The sequence below is a fragment of the Pristis pectinata genome, chromosome 2, assembly GCF_009764475.1.
Source record: "Pristis pectinata isolate sPriPec2 chromosome 2, sPriPec2.1.pri, whole genome shotgun sequence".
In the NCBI taxonomy this organism is placed as follows: domain Eukaryota; kingdom Metazoa; phylum Chordata; class Chondrichthyes; order Rhinopristiformes; family Pristidae; genus Pristis; species Pristis pectinata.
The window spans coordinates 132,566,842-132,589,553 of NC_067406.1; the positions used below are offsets into that span (position 1 = coordinate 132,566,842).

A 22,712-nucleotide genomic window follows, 5' to 3' on the forward strand; every position below is an offset into this window, starting at 1 on the left:
TGCCATGCTCCGTCCCTTTATTCCAGGCTCCACCTTCCTCTCCTATCAGATTCCATCATCTTCTGCTCTTTGTCACTTCCACCTATCACCTTCCGGCTGCTCCGGCTATTTCCACTCTTTGCCTGTCCTCACCTGGATCCTCCTATCACCTGCCAGCTCTTGCTCCACCCCTTCCCTCCACCTTTTTGTACTGACCATCTCCCCTCCTTCTTTCAGTCCAGGTGAAGGGTCTCAACCCGAAACGTTGTCTGTCCATCTCCCACCATAGATGCTGCCTGACCCTCTGAGTTCCCCCAGTGCTTTGTGTTGCTGCAGGTTCCAGCATCTGCAATCTCTTCATTGTTAACCTGTTAGCACTCCAGCCTCCAGAGCCCACATTATTACACCAGTAAAGTTCAGCTAACTAGGCACAGACCCAGGAATTAACATGGGGCCCTACCAGAATTGTGGCTCCAGCTTAGAGACTTCAAGTCCTATCGCAGAAATGGACGCACAAAATTTAGGCTGTCATCAGTGCAGTTCAGGAGATATGGTTCCATCTGTCCTCTGAGGTGGGTGTAAATGATCCTGCAGCACTTTTTTGAAAAAGAGTAGAGGAATTCTCTCTGTAACCTTGGCCGATTGTAATCTCAATCAACATCACAAATTGACCAGTTCATTGTGACACTAATATATCGTAATTCCTTCACTTGTTAGGCCACTGGACAAACACTGCCAAACATTAGACAAACACTGAAGACCTGAGTTGTAGTGAGAGATTGAGCAGGCTAGGACTTTATTCCTTGAAGTGCAGGAGATTGAGGGGGTGACCTTAAAGAGGTGTGTAAAGGTGAGGGGCAGACATAGAGTGAATGCACACAGTCCTTTCCCCAGGGAAAGGGAATCAAAAACCAGAGGGCATAGTTTAAGGTGAGGGGGAAGGATTTAAAAGGGACCTGAGGGGTAACTTCTTCACACAGAGGGTGGTATGTATTTGGAGTGAGCTGCCAGAGGAAGTGGTTGAGACGGGTAACAACATTTAAAAGACACTTGAACAGGTATATGGATAGGAAAGGGTTAGAGGGATATGGGCCAAATGGGACTGGCTTAGATGAGTTTCTTGGTCAGCATGGGTGAGTTGGGCCTTGCTCAATGCTGAATCTAAAATACAGTAAATAGCGGAAGTACTCAGCAGACAAGACATTATCAGTGGAAAGTGAAACAATTAATGGTTTGGTTCAATAATTAATCAGAATTGCAATAAGCGAGATTAAAAATGCAGAGGAGGGTGGGGATGGGAAGACGGCAAAGAGGGAAGATCTGTGACTGGGTGCCAAGCAGGAAAGATTAAACAACAATGTAAGTGATAGTGCAAGGATAAAGGATGTAAATTTATTTTGCATCTTAAAAGGTCTGAGCACATCTTGATGTGCTTCTTGGCTAATGAAGTACTTAATCTAGTGCACCCAAATTGCAGAAAGCTCATTCCAACAGGAAGGAATGAGATGATGATCAGGTCTTCTGTTTTCTGTTGATGTTGGTTAACAGATAATAGTTAGTTGATGGGAATTCTTCTGTTCTTCATCATTCAGGGCATGGGAACTTCTCCATCTACTTGAGAGACTGGATGGAGCCCCCCCTCTTTCTTCCCCCCCCCCACCCCTGACTTTAATATTTCATCTAAAAATTTGCATTTTTTCTTGATACTACTAGTAGGGAGTACAGTTCTCCCTAATATCCACTGAAGCACTAGCTTAGATTTTGTACATTGGACTGTAGAACGATATGAATTAACATTTCAGATTGTAGACTGTGTATTTTTTTTCACTGATGAACATACACTATCAGACTGACATTAATTAATCATTCCAATATTGAGGCATAGAGTTGTGCAGCAGGGAAACGGGTCCTTTGGCCCAACTCATCCATGCCAACCAGATGCCCATCTAAACTAGTTTCATTTGGCCCATATTCCTCTAACCCTTTCCTATCCATGTACCTATCCAAGTGTCTTTGCAATGTTGTTGTTTCTGGCAGCCTGTTCCATATACACACCACCCACTGCATAAAGATGCTACCCCTCGGGTGCCTTGTATTTCCCCTCTCACCTTAATCCTCTGCCCTCTGGTGTTTGATTCCCTTTCCCTGGGAGAAAGACTGTGTGCATTCACCCTATCCATGCCCCTCATGATTTGATACACCTCTATCAGGTCATCCTTCAATCTCCTACGTAAAGTCCTAGGCTGCCCAACCTCCCCGTCACTTGGGCCTTCGAATCCTGGCTACATTCTTTGCAGTTTTTCCAGCTGCTTGATGCCTTTCCTATAACAGGGTAACCAAAACTGTACACAGTGCTCCAGGTGTGGCCTGACCAACATCTTGTACGACTGCAACATAACGTCCCAGAGAGACGTTAGAGATTATTGATTTATTCCTGATTTTGTTTTTAAAGATCAGGTAAAATAAACCAGAGAACAGCTGACACGTCTCATCTTAATGCTTGCTTATAAATCTGCATAATGCTTTTTTTAAAAGTATATACAGTTTTTCAAGATCTAGATGTCACTGCCAAGGCCAGCGGTTATTGTCCTTGAGAATGTGGTAGTGAGACACTGCCTGAAACTGCTGCGGTCTTTGTAGTGAAGGAGTGTCGGCAGTGCTGTTGGACAGGGAGTTCTAGGATTTGAATCCAGCGATGATGAAGGACCATGAATATATTTCCAAGTCGGGACGGTGTACGACTTGGAGGGGAATGTGTAGGTGCCTACTGTCCTTGTCTTTTTTTCATGGTAGAGGTCACGGGTTTGGGAGATGCAGTCTGGGCGAGTAGCTGTAGTGCATTTTTTAAACTCACTGCTGATGTTGGAGGGAGTCGACGTTTAGGATGTTGGATGGAGTGTCAGTCAGCGAGCTGCTTTGTCCTGGATGATGTTGCCCCCTTGAAAGTTGTTGGAACCGCGCTCAACCAGGCAATTGGAAATTACTCCATCGCACTCCTGACCTTGGAGATGGCATAACTGCTTTGGGGTGTCAGGAGTCGAATTATTGACTAAAGGATATCCAGTCTCCAACCTGTTCTTGTAGCCCTGGTATTGATGCAGCTTGTCCAGTTGAGTTTCTGGTCAATGGTGACCCACCTCTCAACCTGCCCAACACCACCGCCCCCGCCCCCCCCCCCCCCCCCCCCCCAGGATGTTGATGGTGGAGGATTCGGGGAATGATAGTGTCATTGAATGTCAAGGGTAGGGAGTTAGATCTTTCTTGTTGGAGTTGGTCAATGCCTGGCAATTTTGTGAATGTTAACTTGCCACTTATAAGCCTTTGCCTGGATGTTTTCTAGATCTTGCTGCATGCAGGTATGGGTTGTTTCATTTGCTGAGGAGTTGTGAATTGAATTGAACATTGTACAACTATCAGCAAACATTCTCAGTCGTCACCTTGTGGAGGGAAGAATGTATTGATGAAGCAGCTGAAGATGTGACACTACCCTGAGGAACTCCTGCAGTAATGTCCTGGGACTGGGATGTTTGACCTCTCAACAACCACACCTTTGTGTAAGGCATCACTTCAACACTCCACCCATTCGAGTGCTTTTCCCTTTGATGCTCATTGAGTTCAGCCTTACAAGGAGTCCTTAGTGCCAGAGTCAGTTAAATGCTCCCTTGATATCAAAGGTCTCACCTCACCTCTAGACTAAGGATCCTTGGTCCATCTTTGGACCAAGCTTAATCTTAAAATGAGCTCTGGAGCCAGATGATCTTAGCAGAACCCAAACTAGGCATCAGTGAGCACATGATTAGTGAGTAAGTGCTGCTTGTTAGTACTGTTGATGGTGCCTTCTATCACCTTATGTACTTGACAATTGTTAATGTTGGTTTAAAAAATGCATTGTTAATGTTTTTAATTAATAGGAATAGCAGTGTTTGTGGGTAATGTGACAGATTCTTGTCCAATTTTCACAGTTTCGTCCCTAGAGCAGATAAGGTTTCTGAGACTGCGGAAATAGTAACTACAAGTATTGAGCAAGCTAGACAGTATGTGTGAAGAGAGAAATGGTTAGTGGTTCAGGGTGATGACTCTTCATTGTAAATGGATGAAACTTAGAGGATGCGGAAGAGGTTTACCAGGATGCTGCCTGGATTAGAGGGTATGAGCTATAAGGAGGGGTTGGACAAACTTGGGTTGTCCTCCTTAGAGTGTCAGAGGCTGAGGGGAGAGGTTTTTAAAATTATGAGGGGCATAGATAGCGTAGACAGTCAGAATCTTTTTCCAGGGTAGAAATGTCAAACACCAGAGAATATGCTTTTAAGGTTAGAGGCGACGTGAGGGGCAATTTTTTTTACACAGAGAGTGGGAGGTGCCTGGAATGGGTTACCAGGGGTAGTAGTGGAAGCAGGCAGTTTGGTGGAATTTAAGAGGCTTTTGGATAGACACATGAATATGAAAGGAATGGAGGGATATGGATGATACACAGGAGGAGGACACTTAGTATAAATTGGCATCAAGATCGGCACGACATTGTGGGCCGAATGACCTGTTCAGTGCTGTACTGTTGTATGTTCTATGTACATCCGTCCTGTAATGGGATGACCAGAACTGCACCTAGTACTCCCAATGTGTATGCAGTTGCCCTGTGAAGCTGATGGATTTCCCTTTCTTGAACCATTGTTCACAATTGGTTTGAAACAACTGAGTGGCCTTCAGAGGCTGTAGAGAGTCGACCCTGGAATGGAATTATGTACATCTTTCAGCAATTAAGAATGGCAAGCTTTCCTCCCTTCAAGATAACTAGAGCTTGAATGTCAACCGATAATCACTGAAAAACACTCCCCAAACATCCATTTGTAAAATTTAGGTTTTGTTTTTGCACTAAACCTGTGTTTGACAATGAGTTTTATGTATGCTGTGCATTTTTCTGTAAGTAAACAGCTTTCAAAATGTGGATGTGGTGCATAAATAATCAACCAACCACATTTTTTTGGATATATAATAGAATAACTAGCCACTGCATGACTAGGATTGTTTAATGGGGTCCTGTAATAGTAAAAAGGTCAGTGACAGTGGGACAGTTTTGAATGTGCAGATATTGTTGATGCCATTCCTAATTTATTTGTAATTTATCATTGAAAGATGATGCATTCAGTGAAGTGTTTTAACATGTATGAATTAACAAAGAGGAAGTATTGGCAGCCTTAAAGCACATGAAGGTGAATGAACCCCAGAGTCTGAACAAGTGCATCCTCAGGCCTTGTGGGAAACCAAGGAAGAAATTGTGGAGTCCCTTGCAGAGATACTTGCATCATTTTTAGCTGCAGGTGAAGTTCGGGAAGACTGGAGGGTGGCTAATGTTGTGCCACTATTTAAGGAGGGCATCAAAGACAAACCAGGGAACTACAGGCTGGTGAGCCTGACATCAGTGGTGGGTAAGTTATTGGAGTGGATTCTGAGGGATCTACCAGCATTTGGATAGACAAGGACTGATTAGGGATGGTCATCATGGGGAGTGTTGTAGAACAGAGGAACCCAGGAGTACAAGTACATAATCCACTGGAAGTGGTGTCACAGGTAGACTGTGGAGAAGAAGGTGTTTGGCACGCTGGCCTTCATCAGCAAGGGCATTGAGTATAGGAGTTGGGATGTTATGTTGCAGTTGTACAAGGTGTTGGTGAGGCCACACCTGGAGTATTAACAAACTAGAGGGCATAGGTATAAGGTGAGAGGAGAAAGATTTAAAAAGGACCTGAGGGGCAACTTCTTCATGCAGAAGCTGGCGCATATATGGAGTGAGTTGACAGAGGAAGTAGTTGAGGCATTTACGATAACGACACTTGGATAAGTATATGGATGGGAAAGGTTTAGAGGGACACAGGCAAATGGGACTAGCTTAAGAGGACACCTTGGTCAGCATGGATGAGTTGGGATGAAGGGTCTGCTGAAGTCCTGATGAAGGGTCTCGACCTGAAACGTCAACTGTTTATCCACACCGCCCCCCCCCCCACCCCCGCCATAGATGCTGCCTGACCTGCTGAGTTCCTTCAGCATGTTGTGTGTGTTGCTCCAGATTCCAGCATCTGCAGAATCTCTTGTGTCTTCACCAACATCAGATCCAGGTTATTGAAACTTAACTAAAATTCTTGAACTGCCATGGTAGGTTTGAACACTCCTGGTATTGCTCCATTGCTATGGATTGTAACTGGAGCACTACACCATTTGTGATTGAAATATTCACCAGCGGAGGATTGGGCAGCACAGTGGTGCCATTAATTAGTGTCATTGCCTCTCAGCTGCAGTAACCCAGGTTCAATCCTAACTTCTGGTGCTGTCTGCGTGGAGTTTGCATGTTCTCCCTGTGACCCTATGGGTTTCCTCCAGGTGTTCCAGTTTCCTCCCACATCCCAGAGCTGTGTGGGTTGGTAGTTTGGTTGGCCACTGTAAATTGCCCTTGGCATGTAGCTGAGTGGTAGAATCTGGGGGCAGGTGATGAGAGTGTAGGGATCATAAAATGTCTTTAGTCTAAATGAGTGCTTGATGGTTGGTGTGGTCTCAGTGGGCCGAAGAACCTGTTTTTGTGCTGGATGACTGATGATTGAGTGTTATAATGCAACAAATGCCACTGTTAACGGTTGACTCAATGGATTCATGAGGTCAGTAGAGAGGCTGTCAACTGGAACATTGCTGAGACAAATCCTAAAGGACAGTTTGAATACAGGGCAAGGAGGGGCTGAGCAAAGTACGTCTGTGTTGACTGCAGTAAGATTCCTAGCGGAGAACAAAATAACAAGAGACTTTTGCCAAGGCAAATAGGACACTCCCCAGAAATATCTGGCTGAATCCTTTCAAACTTGGGGTTGCTGGCAGACCCTTAAGCACAACAGTCATGCGAGCAGCATCAGGCCCTGTCACACTGCGCTCCTCTGTTTATTTGTTGTGTTTGATTTAAGATCCAGTTCCCAACATTTACCACTGAGACCGAGCAAGGGAGGAGATTGCGGAAGGCAAGGGTCAGAGGAACCAAGGCTCTGTGCATAAACCTCTGTCTGAAGTCCGTCTTTAGAGAGGCAATTTATGTCTTGATTATGGGACCCCTGCCCTTTCAAATGCATTTCACATTTGTAGATGAAGTTTTGAGTGCACCCATTACTCCTCTAGTCATTTATGACTTCTGCAGCACCTGGGGTATTAATATGGAACAAAATCACACCTTTATACTCCTCCTTTGGGACTCCCCCACCATTGCTCCAGAAGGCTGCAGCATGGTCTTGTAGACTTTCTCCTGTGTGTCTGCCTTGCTTTCAGCATTTCTCATACACGGTGAATGCAGTTTACGCGTCCAGCAGACGATGCCAATAAATAGAGGTTGTGGGGGCGCGGGGAGAGGAAGGGGCAGAGCATGTTGAGAGTAGTGTTTGACTGCTATTACCCAACAAACTGGAAAGTGATCACTTGCGTGTGGTTCTCCTGGGTGCAGGGTGGATATCTGTTGCCTTGTTCCTGGTGAAATGAATGAGGGCAGGATGTGAGGCTGGTTTATTATTGGCTAGAAATAACAGCGGAGTCTGTGCATGCAGTCGAAAGGAAGAGGGGAAAAAAAATCAACTTTTTTTTTGCTGTACAAATGTATCAAGAATCTTGTGCAGTTTGGTGAAATGGAGAAGTACTGTTCCTAATTGGGTCCAGAGATTTATTATGGGAAATTCCTGCCAAGAATTCTGTGTAAAGTTGGGAAGTGCAGCCTGCAAGCCTGGCCGACGTGTTTGTTCCTATGGTCTGACTCTGCATTGTTGTTACAGCTGTTTCATTCCCCAAATAGCTCGACCTTTAGCATGGATGGCCAACTCTGCATTGCCTGAGCGAACTCTCCTCTTCTGCTCTCAGTCCTCCCTAACACATACTCTTTTTTTCATCTCCTCCCTCCCCCCCCCCCCCAATGCTCTCTTCTCTGTTTTCCCCCATGTCCATCCCCGTACTCTCCATCCCTCTCTCCTCCACCCAAGTCCTGTGTATAAGACCAGGTATGTTGTAGCCATGTTATCTTAATTATCAAAGAACTGATTTGTTTTGATTGCAAAACAAAAATCCTTTACAACATTGTAAAATTTCCAGGGCTTCTCTTTAGAGTAATCCAACAAAATTTAAGATAGAGGTTTGTAAGGTTTAACAGTATTGAGGTTTTGGGAACGTCTTAAAGGAGAGAGAAAGTTTCATGAATAGGTAGTCCAAACAGCTGAACCAGGAGTCTTGTTTTAGCCTCTGTGAAGCCCTTGTTTTGCATGTGATATAAATTGGGGAACATTCACTTCATTTTTTTAAAGCCTTGGTTTGAATCAGCTCAACTACCTTCCTCTCCCTCTCAACCTTTAAGTTCAACGAGGGAAGTGCTGCTTCTCTTAATGAGCATTCTCACCCAGAACAGGGAAAAGGAGAGCTTGTATGGGAAATGCAAAATGTTAATCTGTTGAAATGGGCAGGAGTGTTTGCAGGTTAGAACCCGGATCCATTGTTAGGATGGCTTGACTCTACCTGGCCTGATGCACACATGAAGTTTACACTGCAGCTGAAGTTTTTCTAATGCTACATGATTACTTCACTGGATTAACCTGGAGAAATGGAATCAAATACCACCATTACTACTTGAGTTGTATTTAGTTTAAAAGAAAAACATAGATATAAAGTTTATAACACAAAAGTAACCAGGAAACCAAGACATGGGGAAGGAAACCTACCAACCTGGTATGGTCTGTTCAGTATGCAAACCAGTTCTGCATTGACTCTGATTAACTCTTAATTATCCTCTAAAGTGCCTCAGAATTAAACTGAATAGAGTCTGACACCATATCCTGTGAAGGAATAGAAACATGATAACTTCAGTGATTGTTAGCACAGAATCCTCTGCCAGGTGAGCTAATACTGCTGTAGTTAAAATGTGTATTGTATAGTTTTTGTTGGTATTTAGAACAATAACCTAAATAAAGAAACTGAAACCATGTACAGTACTGTGGGTGTCATCTCACCAATGCTCCGTACAGTTGTAGCAAGACTGTCTGACTGTGTCCTGAAGAAGGCTCCTGACCCGAAACGGTGACCGCTTGCTTTTCTCCACGGATGCTGCCTGGCCTGCTGAGTTCCTCCAGCATCATAGTGTTTTTCATCTAGACTCCAGCATCTGCAGTTTCTCTGCCTGATTTTTAAACTCTATCCCCGTTGCAATGAAGCCAACAATCCATTTGCCTTCCTAATATTTGCTGTACCTTCATGTTAACTTTATCCCAGTTACAGCACAGAATAGTGTTCCGAGTTGCTGTTGCCTTTACATAAATATCATTTATTTTCCTCCCTCCTTTAAAATTATTTATTGTAATTCTGTAACTCCTTGACACTTAATCAATGTCCTTGTGCTCAAAACAATACCAATAACTTAAGACACACAAAATTCTGCCAATGCTGGAATTAGTATTAAGTATTTCCAAGTGTGTTTTTTTTTAAAAGTTCATTTGTGATGTTAGCAAACGCTTTGTCCATGCAATCTAATTCTGTGTTATTCTAACAGTCAAGGGCAGGTATAAAACATGAGGTAGAGTTTCTACTTTTTGCAGCAAAATGAGCAGAAATGCTTTCAAATTTGTACTGACTTTCCGGTGATGTGAGGATTTGGGTTTCTCCCCAAACTTACTTGCATAAGCACAAAGGTAAAAGCTTCCTCGCATCTACAGGATTGGATGTATTTGTGGAAAGTTTCATTTACTTGTAGTATAGAATCTTCCCTGCTGTGCTGAAATATTAAGGAGTAGTAACCTCGTGCATTTTCATTAATCCTGAAAAATTGGGTTTATCAGAAAAATTCAACATTTTTAATGAGCTTAGCTAATCATTTGATTTTAAATCACTTAAAATGACCAAAATTACAGAACCATTTTAGTTTATAGTTATATTTTTTAAAAATCCTAATTTAAAATGTTATCTTTAAAAGTCACAAGTGGAACTTCATCATGATTGTTCTTTCATTCTGGATGCCTGGCCAATTTTGTAGATGGGAGTGGTTATAAACCATTGTAAAAGATCAGAAACTCCAATTTGTACTTTGTGTAACTTGTGCCGCAATTTTTTAAACTAATAATTTGTCAAATTTTTAGCACTTAATATATTATACAGCATCAAATTAAAGAATGGGCAGTATAATGAATTTAAATCATTTGTCCATTTATATTATTTGTCTGTCTTTATAATTTTATGAAGAACAGCTTTTGGTTTAAAATGGAGCAGGAATGCTGTGCAAACATGTTGTTGTGTTTGCTTTTAATGTCTCTCTCACACACACCTATAGTTCAGTGGGCAACAAGCTATGTATTTTCTAAATAAGATGGTTAGGGGTTCTTATCTTACTCAAAGTGTGAGGTAACACTGCACTGCAGTACTGAGAGAGTTCTGCGCTGTTGGAGGTGCTATCTTTCAGATCAGACATTAAACTGGGGCTTTGTTTTCTTCAAGTTGAATATAAAGAATTCATTGGCACTGTATCAAAGGTGTGCAGGGAAGTTACCTGTGTTAATCTCTCAAGCAGCATCACTAAAAATAGTTTTATCTAAGTTATATCTGGTCATGCTGTGCATAAATTGACTGCCATTTAGAAGCAAACTTAGCTCAACCTATTATCCATTCAATTTTTTTTAGCATTTTCTTCTGATCCTTAATTCACTGGGGAATTATATGATCATCATATGATGCTTATAAAGAGGACTATTTTGCTTATCTCTTTAGTGCCTTTGTACCAATGTTCTTCACACGTCCTCCACCATCACTGCAGAATCCTGTTGTTTCTTCATTAACATCTTTCTCCAAGTGTACTTAACACACTCTATGTGTAAAGGAAATGTTTCTGCCATTAATCAGTCCTTAGCTTGTCTCTGAACCAGGTTGCACATGGGTTTTTTGATCAGTTGCTTGTGTCAGATAGAGTTTAATGTACTTCATTGAAATCACAGAAACAATTCCTTACTCTCACATCTCCCTGCAAAACCTTGGGGGAAGAAAATGATAATGCATAGAAGAGGACTCATTAAACTCGACTGTTGCTACAGTTATTGAGAGCCGGCATCAATTTTCTTCACCTTTTCCAAGAGTTTGAGTTACGATGCCACAAGTCCCCTCTGTGTAGCCTAAAGGTGCTGAGCAGAATCTGACTGCGTTCGACCTGGTCGAGACAGAAAGCTTGAGTGACTTGAAGGAAGGAATCTGAGTGGGTGGGACCTCTGTCTGAAGCTGTAGCACCAACAGTGGAACAGCAAGTGGTGACAGAATGGGCTACCAGTAGAATGGGAGCCCTAAGGTCTGTGGAGGTCCCAGAGGTGGGAATGGATGAGACCCTGAAGGGCTTTGAAGAAAAGAATGAAAACTTTAAACTTGAGGAGCTAGTGTAGGTCAGCAGGAATGGGTGTGGTGGATGTGTTATTGGTCAGGATTCATGCAACAGAGTTTGATTGAGCTAAAACTTATAGAGCCACAGAGCAGTACAGCACGGATACAGACCTTTCGGACCAATGAGTTCCTGCCGACCAAAGTGCTCACCCAGCTAGTCCCAATTTCCTGCATTTGGTCCATATTCCTCCAAGTCTCACGCCTCCATGTACCCATCCAGGTGTTTCTTAAATGATATTATTGTACCTGCCTCAACCACTTCCACTGGCAGCTCGTTCCATATACTCACCACCGTCTCTATGGAAAGAGTTGCCCCTTTTTAAATCTTTCCCTTCTCACCCTTAATCTTTGCCCCCTAGTTTTGAACTCCCCTACGCTGGGAAAAAGACTGTTACTGTCCACCTTACTATGCCTCTCATAATTTTAATGCCCCTCACTCTCCTATATTCCAAGGAATAAAGACCTAGCCTGGCTACTCTCTCCCTATAACTCAGGCCCGCTAGTCCTGGCAATGTCTTCTTATGGATGGTAGATGATTGGAACCCATTCAGGGGAATATTGGAATGGTTTATCATGTGGTGATGGCACCAGTTGGACTTGGGCAAAGAAGGAGGTGGGAGAGATGCTACTGCTGTTGTAAGTGGGTGGTCTTTGTGATAAGGAGGAAATAGAACTGAGGTGAAAAAATTTGCTTAGCAACAAAGAATGAAGAATTGCATTATTTATACAGTAAGAATGACCTGCTGTGACATCACCAGTTATCAACAATGAAATACCTGGGGTCCAACCACAGGAGAAGCAAAATAGTTTCTCAATTGTATGTGGGATTCTAGAATTTTGCCTGCAATACCTAAGGTTTAGACCCCTCTGCCTGTGTGTGGTCTCCTCTAAACAGGAAGAGTACAGAAGTGGGAAACGCGAGCTTGTGGTCGGTTTGGAAGAAGAGTATTGCTGAGATGAAGTGTTGTGAGTGGGAATTTACATGGATTTGTTGCAGATGTGATTGATGCACACTGGACCAATGAACTTTGCCATTTTCTTGTCTCTCTTCTTTCTGTATTTAGATTTTTCTGGAGCAATTGCTCAATTTCTTTAAGTTTCTTCTGTGGTCAAATACCTGCTTCAGGAGAATAAATCAATTTGATCCAGGGCACTGACGGTGGAGCAGTGTGTGAAGAGGGATCGAGACTCAACGAGCTAGTTATCCATTTCTGCATAATAATTGGTTGTGGTGAAGGCTGGTGGTGCTGTAAATAGTGTAGAAGGTTGCTGTAGGTTACAACAGGACATTGATAGGATGCTGAGCTGGGCTGAGAAGTGGCAGATGGAGTTCAACCCAGAAAAGTGTGAAGTGATACACTTTGGAAGATCGAATTTGAAGGCAGAATACAAGGTTAATGGCAGGACTCTTAGCAGTGTGGAGGAACAGAGGGATCTTGGGGTCCACGTCCATAGATCCCTCAAGGTTGCCGTGCAGGTCGATAGGGTTGTTAAGAAGCCGTATGGTGTGTTGGCCTTCATTAGTGGGGTATTGAGTTCAAGAGCCACAAGGCAATGTTGCAGTTCTATGGAACTCTGGTTCGACCAGACTTGGAGTATTGTGTTCAGTTCTGGTTGCCTTATTATAGGAAGGATGTGGAAGCTTTGGAGAGGGTGCTGCCTGGATTGGAGAGCACGTCTTATGAGGATAGGTTGAGTGAGCTCGGGCTTTTCTCTTTGGAGAGGAGGGGGATGAGAGGTGACTTGATAGAGGTGCACATGATGACAAAAGGCATAGATCGAGTGGACAGTCAAAGACTTTTTCCCAGGGTGAAAATGGCTAACATGAGGGGGCATAATTTTAAAGTGATTGGAGGAAGATATAAGGGGGATGTCAGAGGTAAGTTTTGCACACAGTGGTGGGTGCGTGGAATGCACTGCTGGCAGAGGTGGTGGGGGCAGCTACATTAGGGACATTTAAGAGACTCTTAGATAGCCACATGAATGGTAGAGAAATGGAGGGCTAGGTGGGAGGGAAGCGTTAGATCTTAGAGCAGGATAAAATGTCGGCACAACATCGTGGGCTGAAGGACCTGTACTGTGCTGTAATGTTCTATGTTCTAATTGCTTGTTGAATTCAGACCAAATTCTATCTCCTTTTACCTTTTTAACTTTCCGAATGATTAACCAGGTCAATTATTCTCTAACAATACTATATCACAGACCTGGACAGGTGAGGATGTCTCCCCACTGCTGGAACGTCTTAGGACCCACAGTCCAAAGTTATCTGCTCTCCCAAGCATAGTATGCTTCCCGGATCCCAGCTGAGAAATTGCAATGCTACATTTAAATGCGCTATCCTGTAGAGTTTTACCTAAATCCACATGGATACTTCATATTGTGAACATCCATAGACTATATCCTGGCCCTCCATGAATATGAAGCATGTTTACGTGGATAGGCACTGTGATGTCAGTTGGTGTGCAGCGCCAGTTGATGCATGTCGCATGACTTTCCGTAACTGCACGTATGTAACTGAACAGTGAGCTTTGAGCACTGGAGCAGGTGTTAACCAATAGCTTAAGATCTGCTTGTGGATTAGTGAAGACCTCACCCCTACCTGGGTCACTGCCAGGGAGGCCAGTAATGAAGATTCTGTGAGGATTCTTTCTTAAAGCACGTTGGTGCTTTCTCTTCATATCTGGAGTGTTATTTTTCTCGTCCCTTCGCTCCCCCTTCCCTCTCCACTCCTGTCTGATGTACTCCTCACCTCCCATTGCCAATCTTTACCCCAGTCCACTCTGATTTTTTTTTGTTGTGTCTCTCCCTTCCATTCCAATCACCTCACTCGCCTGAATCTCCACTCTCACCATTGCCTCTTCACTGGTCCATACCTCACCCTGATTTCCACCCTCCATTTTAGTGGGAGACTGTGGGGGGGGGGGGAAGCCCTGTGTGCGTGACTGCACGTACAAGGTCACCTCCTCCATGTGTAATGTTCTTGGTATCGCACATTGAACATGGTATAAGACCCCAAACAAAACTACTTAGACCCACGCCCACAGAACTGCTTCTTTTGGTTACACAGTTGTAGGAAAGATGTCATTAAGCTAGAAAGACTGCAAAGAAGGTTTACGAGTCCTGAAGAAGGGTCCTGACCCGAAAAGTTGACTGCCTGCCTTTTCTCCACGGATGCTGCCTGGCCTGCTGAGTTCCTCCAGCATCATAGTGTTTTTCATCTAGATTCCAGCATCTGCAGCCCTTTGTTTCTCTAGGTCTACGAGAATGTTGCCAGGACTCGAGGGTCTTGAGGTATAGGGAGGTTGGGCAGATTAGGACTTTATTCCTTGGAGCATAGGAGACAGGGTGTGACTTTATAGAGGTGTATAAAATCATGAGGAGCATAGGTAGGATGAATGTACACTCTTTATTTCCCAGGAAAAGGGAACCAAAAACTGGAGGGCATAGCTTTAAGGTGAGAAGAGAAAGATTTAAAAGGTATCTGAGGGGTACCACACTACCGTCACACAGAGGGTAGTGTGTATATGGAACAAGCTGCTAAATGAAGTGGTTGAAGCAGGTACAATAACAACATTTTAAAAAAAAACATTTGGACAGGTACATGGATAGGAATACATGGATAGAAAAGGTTTAGAAGGATATGGGCTAATTGCAGGCAAATGGGACCAGCTTAGATGGGCATCTTGGTCAGCATGAGCAAGCTGGGCCGACGAGCCTGTTTCTGTGCAGTATTACTCTATGACTCTTGACTCCAAGCCCCAAAAGAAGGTGTTAAAGGATTTTCAGGCCCCCTTTCATGAGAATGCCCCACCAACCTCTTTGTTCTCCTGAAGCAATATGTAGCCTTCTCCTTGAGCCCTGAAGCCATTGAATTCAAACTGATCCATGCAATATTGGCAGATTGAATTAAAGGAGATTCAATCCTAACCTCTAGTGCTGTCTGTGTCGAGTTTGCACATTCTCCCTATGACCATGTGAGTTTCCCCTGGGTGTTCTGGTTCCTCCCATATCCCAAAGATACGCAGTTTGGTAGGTTAGTCAGTTACTCTTAAGTTACCCCAAGTGTGCAGGGAAATGCTAGAATTTGGGTGGTGTCAGTGGGAATGTGAGAAGAATAGGTTCCAGGGGAAAATTAATGGGACTGTTCTGTCAGCTGGCACACGATTGTTGGGCTGAATGGCCTCCTGTGTGGAAGGAGATGTGATCTAACAGTGTTCCACATCAGGAGCTGCAGTGTGATTGCTCCTCATATTTAATGGTGTGGCACTTCTGGGCACGATGCTATGTAAATGTTTGCTACCAAAGTGCCAAATTCCATGGTAAACGCACTTGCTCATCTAGACTAATCATTGGAATGTCTGGTTTCTGCTTGATCAGATTCTGAGTCTGTTTTATTACTCCAAAGAATTGATTAGTATTCTACAGCTGTTTTTGATCAGAATTTATCCAATAACCTAAAGCCTGGATTGGAGGCTGATGTTGGTGTGTGGTGTAGGAGAATTCTTCAGCCTGTACTCGTCTCTTGATGCTGAGCTTGAGATCGGCATTCGACATTTAAATTAACTAACCTCCAATTATCCAGCTTTTCAGCATTTCTCAACCTGGTTGTTTTTATCTGCTTGAAACCAGCTCACTTTCACGGGTCCTGATGAAGTTGTGGATAGTAAAGGTTAAGGGTCATTTTAACCAAACCAAATTGGCTCAAATGCTGGTTTCAATGGATGGAAAAATGAGGCAGTGTGTAAAACAACTGGACTTTCTAAATTAAGGGTGTTAAAGTAGTGTTTTAAGATGATTTAAAAGTTGCATGGGTAAGTTGTCTTCTTTCTTCTGATGTTGGAGGTACAAATGTGAGCATATGATCAGATTAGGGCCAAACTATTCAGGGATGGTGAAGATCTAGGTCTTTCTTCTGAAAAGCTGAGTCAGTGATTATTAGCTTGCACACTTTAAAATGGATTGGTTAAAGATGCCCAATGTAAACTTCGCTCTCTCTAGAATGCCAACCATCTCTTTTAACTGTTTTCTTTTTTTTTGTCTCCATTCAACAAGTTGGTCCCTGTAGCTTTCCAGAAATTCCCAGGTGTTTGCCTAGGTTTGTGGTATTAAGATGTCGGTGACTCTGGAAGTTCATGTATTTTCTCCTTCTTGTCTCCCTTCACCTTACCCTCCCTCCCCTTTTATCACAGTGAGTGTGGCCTGAAAGAAATGCGCCCGGATGGGGACTTTGAAATGGGCAGCACAGAGCAGTCATCACTCCACTGCGGCACTGATGTGGTGACCAATGGCAATAAGAGTGACCTGGAGGCAGCCAGGAGGTTGGCCAAGCGGTTGTACAATCTAGAAGGGTTCAAGCGATCCGATGTGGCACGACACTTGGGTAAAAAGTAAGTCTTTGCTCCTCTCTATTGTTTAATGTCTGCAGGAAGCTTTTGCTGATCTGAATTTGACTGATTTGTTGCACATAATTGCATAGACAACTTGTTGCATTGACTAGACTCTTATTCCTCAATTAAAGGATGCTCAAATTGTGTTTTAAAGATAATTTAAAAGTTGCATGGGTAAATTATATTTTTTCTCTGATGTAGGGGTTGTAAACAACTGGGGTTCTCATCAGATTTGGGCCAGACCATTCAGGAATGATGCCTCTACCAAAGGATGGTGAAGGTCTAGGACTTCTGAATAGTTGAGCTATGATTGAGTTGTACATTTTAAGACAGAGTTTTGTTTGGCTTGGTTATTGAGGATTGTGGAAGTAAGATGGGTAGATGGAATTAAGGCTCGATTGATAGAGTATTCTTGAAGGGCTGAATAGCCCACTCCCTAATGCTATGTTTTGAGGGGCTGGGCTGCCCTTGTTCTCTACCCCTCCCCCCTCGCCTTGCTGACCCTTATTTTCCAAAAGTAATGATCACCATTCTGAGAACCAAACTCACAGTGCCTAACAGGTATCTCCCTGAACTTGCTTGGCCACAATCTTGTCTTGAGAACACACACCAGTCCTCATTGAGGGATCAGCAGTGGAAAGGGTGAGCAGCTTCAAGTTCCTGAGTGTCGACATCTCGGAGGATCTAGCCTGGGCCCAACACATTGATGCAATCACGAAGAAGGCACGCCAGCGGCTCTACTTCATTAGGAGTTTGGGGAGATTTGGTACGTCACCAAAGACTCTTGCAAATTTCTATAGATGTACAGTGGAGAGCATTTTGACTGGTTGCATCACAGCCTGGTATGGAGGCTCCAATGCACAGGATTGCAAGAGGCTGCAGAGGATTGTGGACTCAGCCAGCTCCATCACAGGCACAACCCTCCCCACCATCGAGGACGTCTTCAAGAGGCGGTGCCTCAAGAAGGTAGCGTCCATCATTCTCACCACCCGGGACATGCTCTCTTCTCATTACTTCCATTGGGGGGGGGGGGGGGAAGATACAGGACCCTGAAGACCCACACTCAATGTTTCAGGAACAGCTTCTTCCCCTCCGCCATCAGATTTATGAACTGTCCATGAACACTACTTTGTTATTCCTTTATTATTGCACTATTTATTTATTTTGTAATTTATAGTAATTTTATGTCTAGCACTGTACTGCTGCCACAAGACAACAAATTTCATGACATATAAGTCAGTGATAATGGCAGAGGGATGGGAACCGGAACAACAGGTCAGTAAGTGAGGGAACGGGCAGGAGGGCTGATGTCAGGGAATGTAGTGTTAGGCAGATTCCTAATAACAGATGTGATGGGACAAATGGTGTGAAGTGTTTGTACTTTAATGCTAGGAGTATTATGGGCAAGAGTGATGAACTTAGAGCATGGATCAGTACATGGAACTATGATGTTGTGGCCATTACAGAGACTTGGTCGAGGGAGGGACAGGAATGAGTGATCGATGTATCAGGGTTTTGAAGTTTTAGGAAGAATAGCGAGGGGGGATAAAAGAGAGAGAGGAGTTGCAATACTAATTAGAGATAATATATCAGCTGCAATCCGGGGAAACATTATGGAGGGCTCGGACACAGAATCTATATGGGTAGAAAGGGTGCAATCACTCTCTTGGGGGTGTACTATAGACCTCCCAATAGCCACCGGGACGTTGAACAGATATGCAAACAGATGAGGGAAATATGCAAAAAAAAAATTACAGAGTTGTGGTCATGGGAGACTTCAACTTCTCTGATATAAATTGGGACCTTTTTAGTGCAAGGGGGTTGCATGGGCAGAATCAAGGAGGGGTTCTTAAATCAATATGTTGACAGTCCAACAAGGGGAGAGGCTATTCTGGACCTGGTGTTGGGTAATGAGCCTGGCCAGGTGACTCACCTATCAGTGGGTGAGCAATTGGGGAGCAGTGACCACAGACCATTAACTTTCAGGATAGCTATAGATAAGGACAGGTATGGGGCTAGCGGGAGGGTTTTAAATTGGAGCAGGGCTAATTATGAAGGCATAAGGCAGGAACTAGGTAGAGTAAACTGGGAACAACTTTTTGCTGGCAAGTCCACGTCAAGCATGTGGAAAGTGTTTAAGGATCAAATGCATAGGGTACAGGATAGGTATGTCCCAGTTAGAAGGAAGGACATGAATGGCAAAATAAGGGAATCTTGGATGTCCAGAGAAGATGAACTTAGTCAAGAAGAAAAAGGACAAGTATGTAGAGCTTCAGAAGTTAGGATCAGATAGAGCACGTGAGGACTATAAAGAAATCAATTTGAAAGGAATTAGGAAAGCCAGGAGGGGCCATGAAAAGTCTTTAGCAAGTAGGATTAAGGAGAATCCAAAGGCATTCTATACGTAGGTCAGGAATAAGAGGGTAAGGAGGGAAAGGGTAGGACCACTTAAGGATAAAGAAGGGAATCTATGTTTGGATGCAGAGGATGTGGGTGAGGTTCTGAATGAGTATTTCTCTTCAGTATTTACCCCGGAGAGGGACATGCAGGACGCAGAAATTGGAACAGAGGGCGTAAACGTGTTAGGGCATTTAGAGGTCAAGGAGGAGGTAGTGTTAGGTCTCCGAAACAATATTAAGGTGAATAAGTCCCTGGGGCCCGATGGGATATACCCCAGGTTACTGAGGGAGGTGAGAGAGACTGATAAAGGTAGAGCTGTGGATGTCATCTATATTGGACTTCAGTAAGACATTTGACAAGGTCCCATATCATCTGTTAATCAAGAAAGTTTGGATGCGTGGGGTCAGTGGAGAATTGGCTGTGTGGATCCAGAACTGGCTTGCCCATAGAAGAGGGTGGTGGTTGAAGGGACTTATTCGGGCTGGAGGCCTGTCAGTAGTGATGTTCTGCAGGGATCTGTACTGGGACCTCTGCTGTTTGTGATGTACATAAATGACCTGGATGAGTATGCTGATGGGTGGGTTAGTAAGTTTGCAGATGATACAAAGGTTGGTGGAGTTGTGAATAGTGTGGAAGACTGGTGACAGATACAGCATGATATAGATCAGTTGCAGATGTGGGCAGAGAAATGGCAGATGGAGTTCAACCTGGATAAATGTGAGGTGTTGCACTTGGTGGGACTAATGTCAAGAGGCAGCACACTCTTGAGGGCAAGACCCTTAACAGTGTTGAAGAGCAGAGAGACCTTGGGGTGCAAGTCCATGGCTCGTTGAAAGTGGCTACACAGATAGGGTGTTTAAGAAGGCTTATGGAATGCTTGCTTTCATTAATCGAGGTATTGCATATAGGAGTCAAGAAGTTATGCATCTCTATAGAACTCTGGTTAGGCCGCATTTAGAGTATTGCATGCATTTCTGGTCACCTCACCTTAGGAAGGATGTCGAGGCTTTAGAGAGGGTGCAGAGGAGGTTTACTAGGATGCTGACTGGATTAGAGGGCATGTGCTATCAGGAGAGGCTGGACAAACGAGCTCTTTTCTCTGGAGTGGCTGAGGGGTGACCTGTTGGAAGTGTCTAAAATTATGAGGGGCATATATAGGGTGGACAAGCAATATCTTTTTCCCATTATTGAGTGATCCAATACCAGAGTGCATGTATTTAAAGTGAGAGGGGGTAGGTTCAGAACAGATGTGAGGGGCAATTTTTTTTTTACTGAGAGAGTGGTGGATGCCTGGAATGTGTTGCCTGATGGGGTGGTGGAGGCCAATTCATTGGGGGCTTTTAAGAGGGGCTTGGATGGGCACATGAATGAGAGGAAAATAGAGGGATATGGGCATCCTGTAGGTAGGAGGGAATAGCTATGTCGGCACAACATTGTGGGCCGAAGGGCCTTTTCTGTGCTGCACTGTTCCATGATAATCTGCTGATTGAGTAAGTGGTGTTTATGTAATGACAGGGTGGGACTACTTGGGCTGTCTGCTGGCAGCTTGTTGTACTGCACTGCTCAGTCTGCTCCTGACTCCTGACACGAAGACTGGTGGAGTTGTTGACAGTGTGGAGGGTGATCTTGGGCTACAGGGTGGTATCAATTTTGGTGAAATGGGCTGAGAAATGGCAGATTGGGTTTACTCCAGATAAACGCGAGGTACATTTTGGGATTACTAATGAGACGAGGACAAATGCCATGAATGGTAGGGTCTTATGGAGTATTGAGGATCAGAGGAACCTTGACGTGCAAGTCTAAAGACCCTTGAAGGTGGCAGCACAGGTAGATAACATGGCTAAGAAGTAAGTGAGATACTGGCCTTCATTAATACAAGAGCAGGGAGGTTATGCTCCAAGTTAAAGCATTGATCAGACCTCAGCTGGAGTACTCCATGCAGTTCTGATCACCATAATATGGGAAATATGTGATAACGCTAGTTAGGGTGCAGAAGAGATTCACCAGGATGTTGCCTGGGATGGGTCGTTTTAATTGAGGAGAGGCTGGAGAAGCTAGGTCTGTTCTTCCTGGAGCAGACAAGTTAAGACGGAACATGAGTGAGGTATACTGTATATAATTATGGGGGATATAGGCAGGGTAGACCACAGGAAATTTTTTTCCCCTTATCATAGAACATAGGACATTACAGCACAGTACAGGCCCTTCGGACCATGATGTTGTGACAACATTTTATCCTGCTCTAAGATCTATCTCACCCTTTCCTCCCACATAGCTCCCCATTTCTCTATCATTCATGTGTCTAGGAGTCTCTTAGATGTTCCTAATGTATCTGCCTCCACCACCTCTGCCAGCAGTGCGTTCCACACACCCACTACTCTCTGTGTAAAAAAAAAAACAACAAACTTGCCTCTTTCATCCCCCTTATAACTTCCTCCAATCACCTTAAAATTATGCCCCCTCGTGTGAGCCATTTTCGCTCTGGGAAAAAGTCTCTGACTGTGCACTCAGTCTGTGCCTCTTATCATCTTGTACACCATCAAGTCACCTCTCGTTCTCCTCCTCTTCAAAGAGAAAAGCCCTAGCTTGCTCATCCTGTCCAAGGTGAATAAAACTAGAGGAAATAGATTTAGCGCAAGAGGGGACCACCTTCACCCAGAGAGTGGTGAGTACCTGGAATGCACTGCCAGCGAGAGTGATGGAAGCAGAGTTGCTGACGGCATTTAAGAAGTGTCTAGATGAGTACAAATCACTCCGGCGTAGAAGGTTACAGGCCAAGTGCTGGAAGGTGGGATTAATGTGGATGTATGCCCACTGGTTGGCGTGGATGTAGTGGGAAGAATGGCCTGTTACCATGCTGTATGACTATGCCTCCTGTGCCTGAATGTTGCAGTGTGGTAGTCAGGAATGAGCTGTAGGTCAAAATAAATCCTATTGCACGGAGCATAAAATTGAGATGCAACATCATGGAGCTTGTAGCCCAGAGCAAGTTGCCAGTTAAGGTGAAGGATGTTGAACCATTTTATCCTGTTGAATATTCAATCTGTGGAAAATGGGCCACTTTTCAGTATCTTTGGTCTTGCCACAACATAGCTAAATAAATGTCTTCATGATATCTCATAGACTCTGTGCTCAGTAATTTCACTGTGCATGATTAATGCAAACATTTTTAATTGAGTTCTTGCAGGCTGACAGTTCAATTCAGTTTAAAGTGCTTTATAGTCTTGAGCACATAATCCAGACTGACTCAGCAGTGCAGTGAAGGGACACTATTTTACTGGAGAAGCCATCTTCAGGATGAAATCCAATCGGCCCTCTCGTGGATGTATAAGAAGACCGGAATTCTTCTGGTGGCTTACCCAATATTTATCAACCAACCAACATCGCAAACTGTTTCCCTTTATCTATCTGACTGCCTCATTAACTGCACTAAAATTGATCAAATGCATTTAATTGCTATAAAATCCTTTGAGCTGGTCTGTGTTTTACATTTGAGTATAACCAGATTTTTCTCTTCTCTTCTGTTCTCTTCCC

The 22,712-nt window shown here is 43.8% G+C and overlaps 1 protein-coding gene across 5 annotated transcripts in view; it reads left to right on the forward strand.

Annotated features, from left to right (window-relative positions):
• LOC127582098 (PH and SEC7 domain-containing protein 3-like) overlaps positions 1–22,712 on the forward strand; it is a 336,591-nt gene that overhangs the window by 192,177 nt on the left and 121,702 nt on the right. For all 5 annotated transcript variants that reach the window (XM_052037102.1, XM_052037138.1, XM_052037119.1 and 2 more), the window contains one exon: positions 16,581–16,778. In XM_052037102.1, coding sequence (XP_051893062.1) covers positions 16,581–16,778 — 198 coding nt within the window. The remainder of the gene's footprint in view (positions 1–16,580; positions 16,779–22,712) is intronic.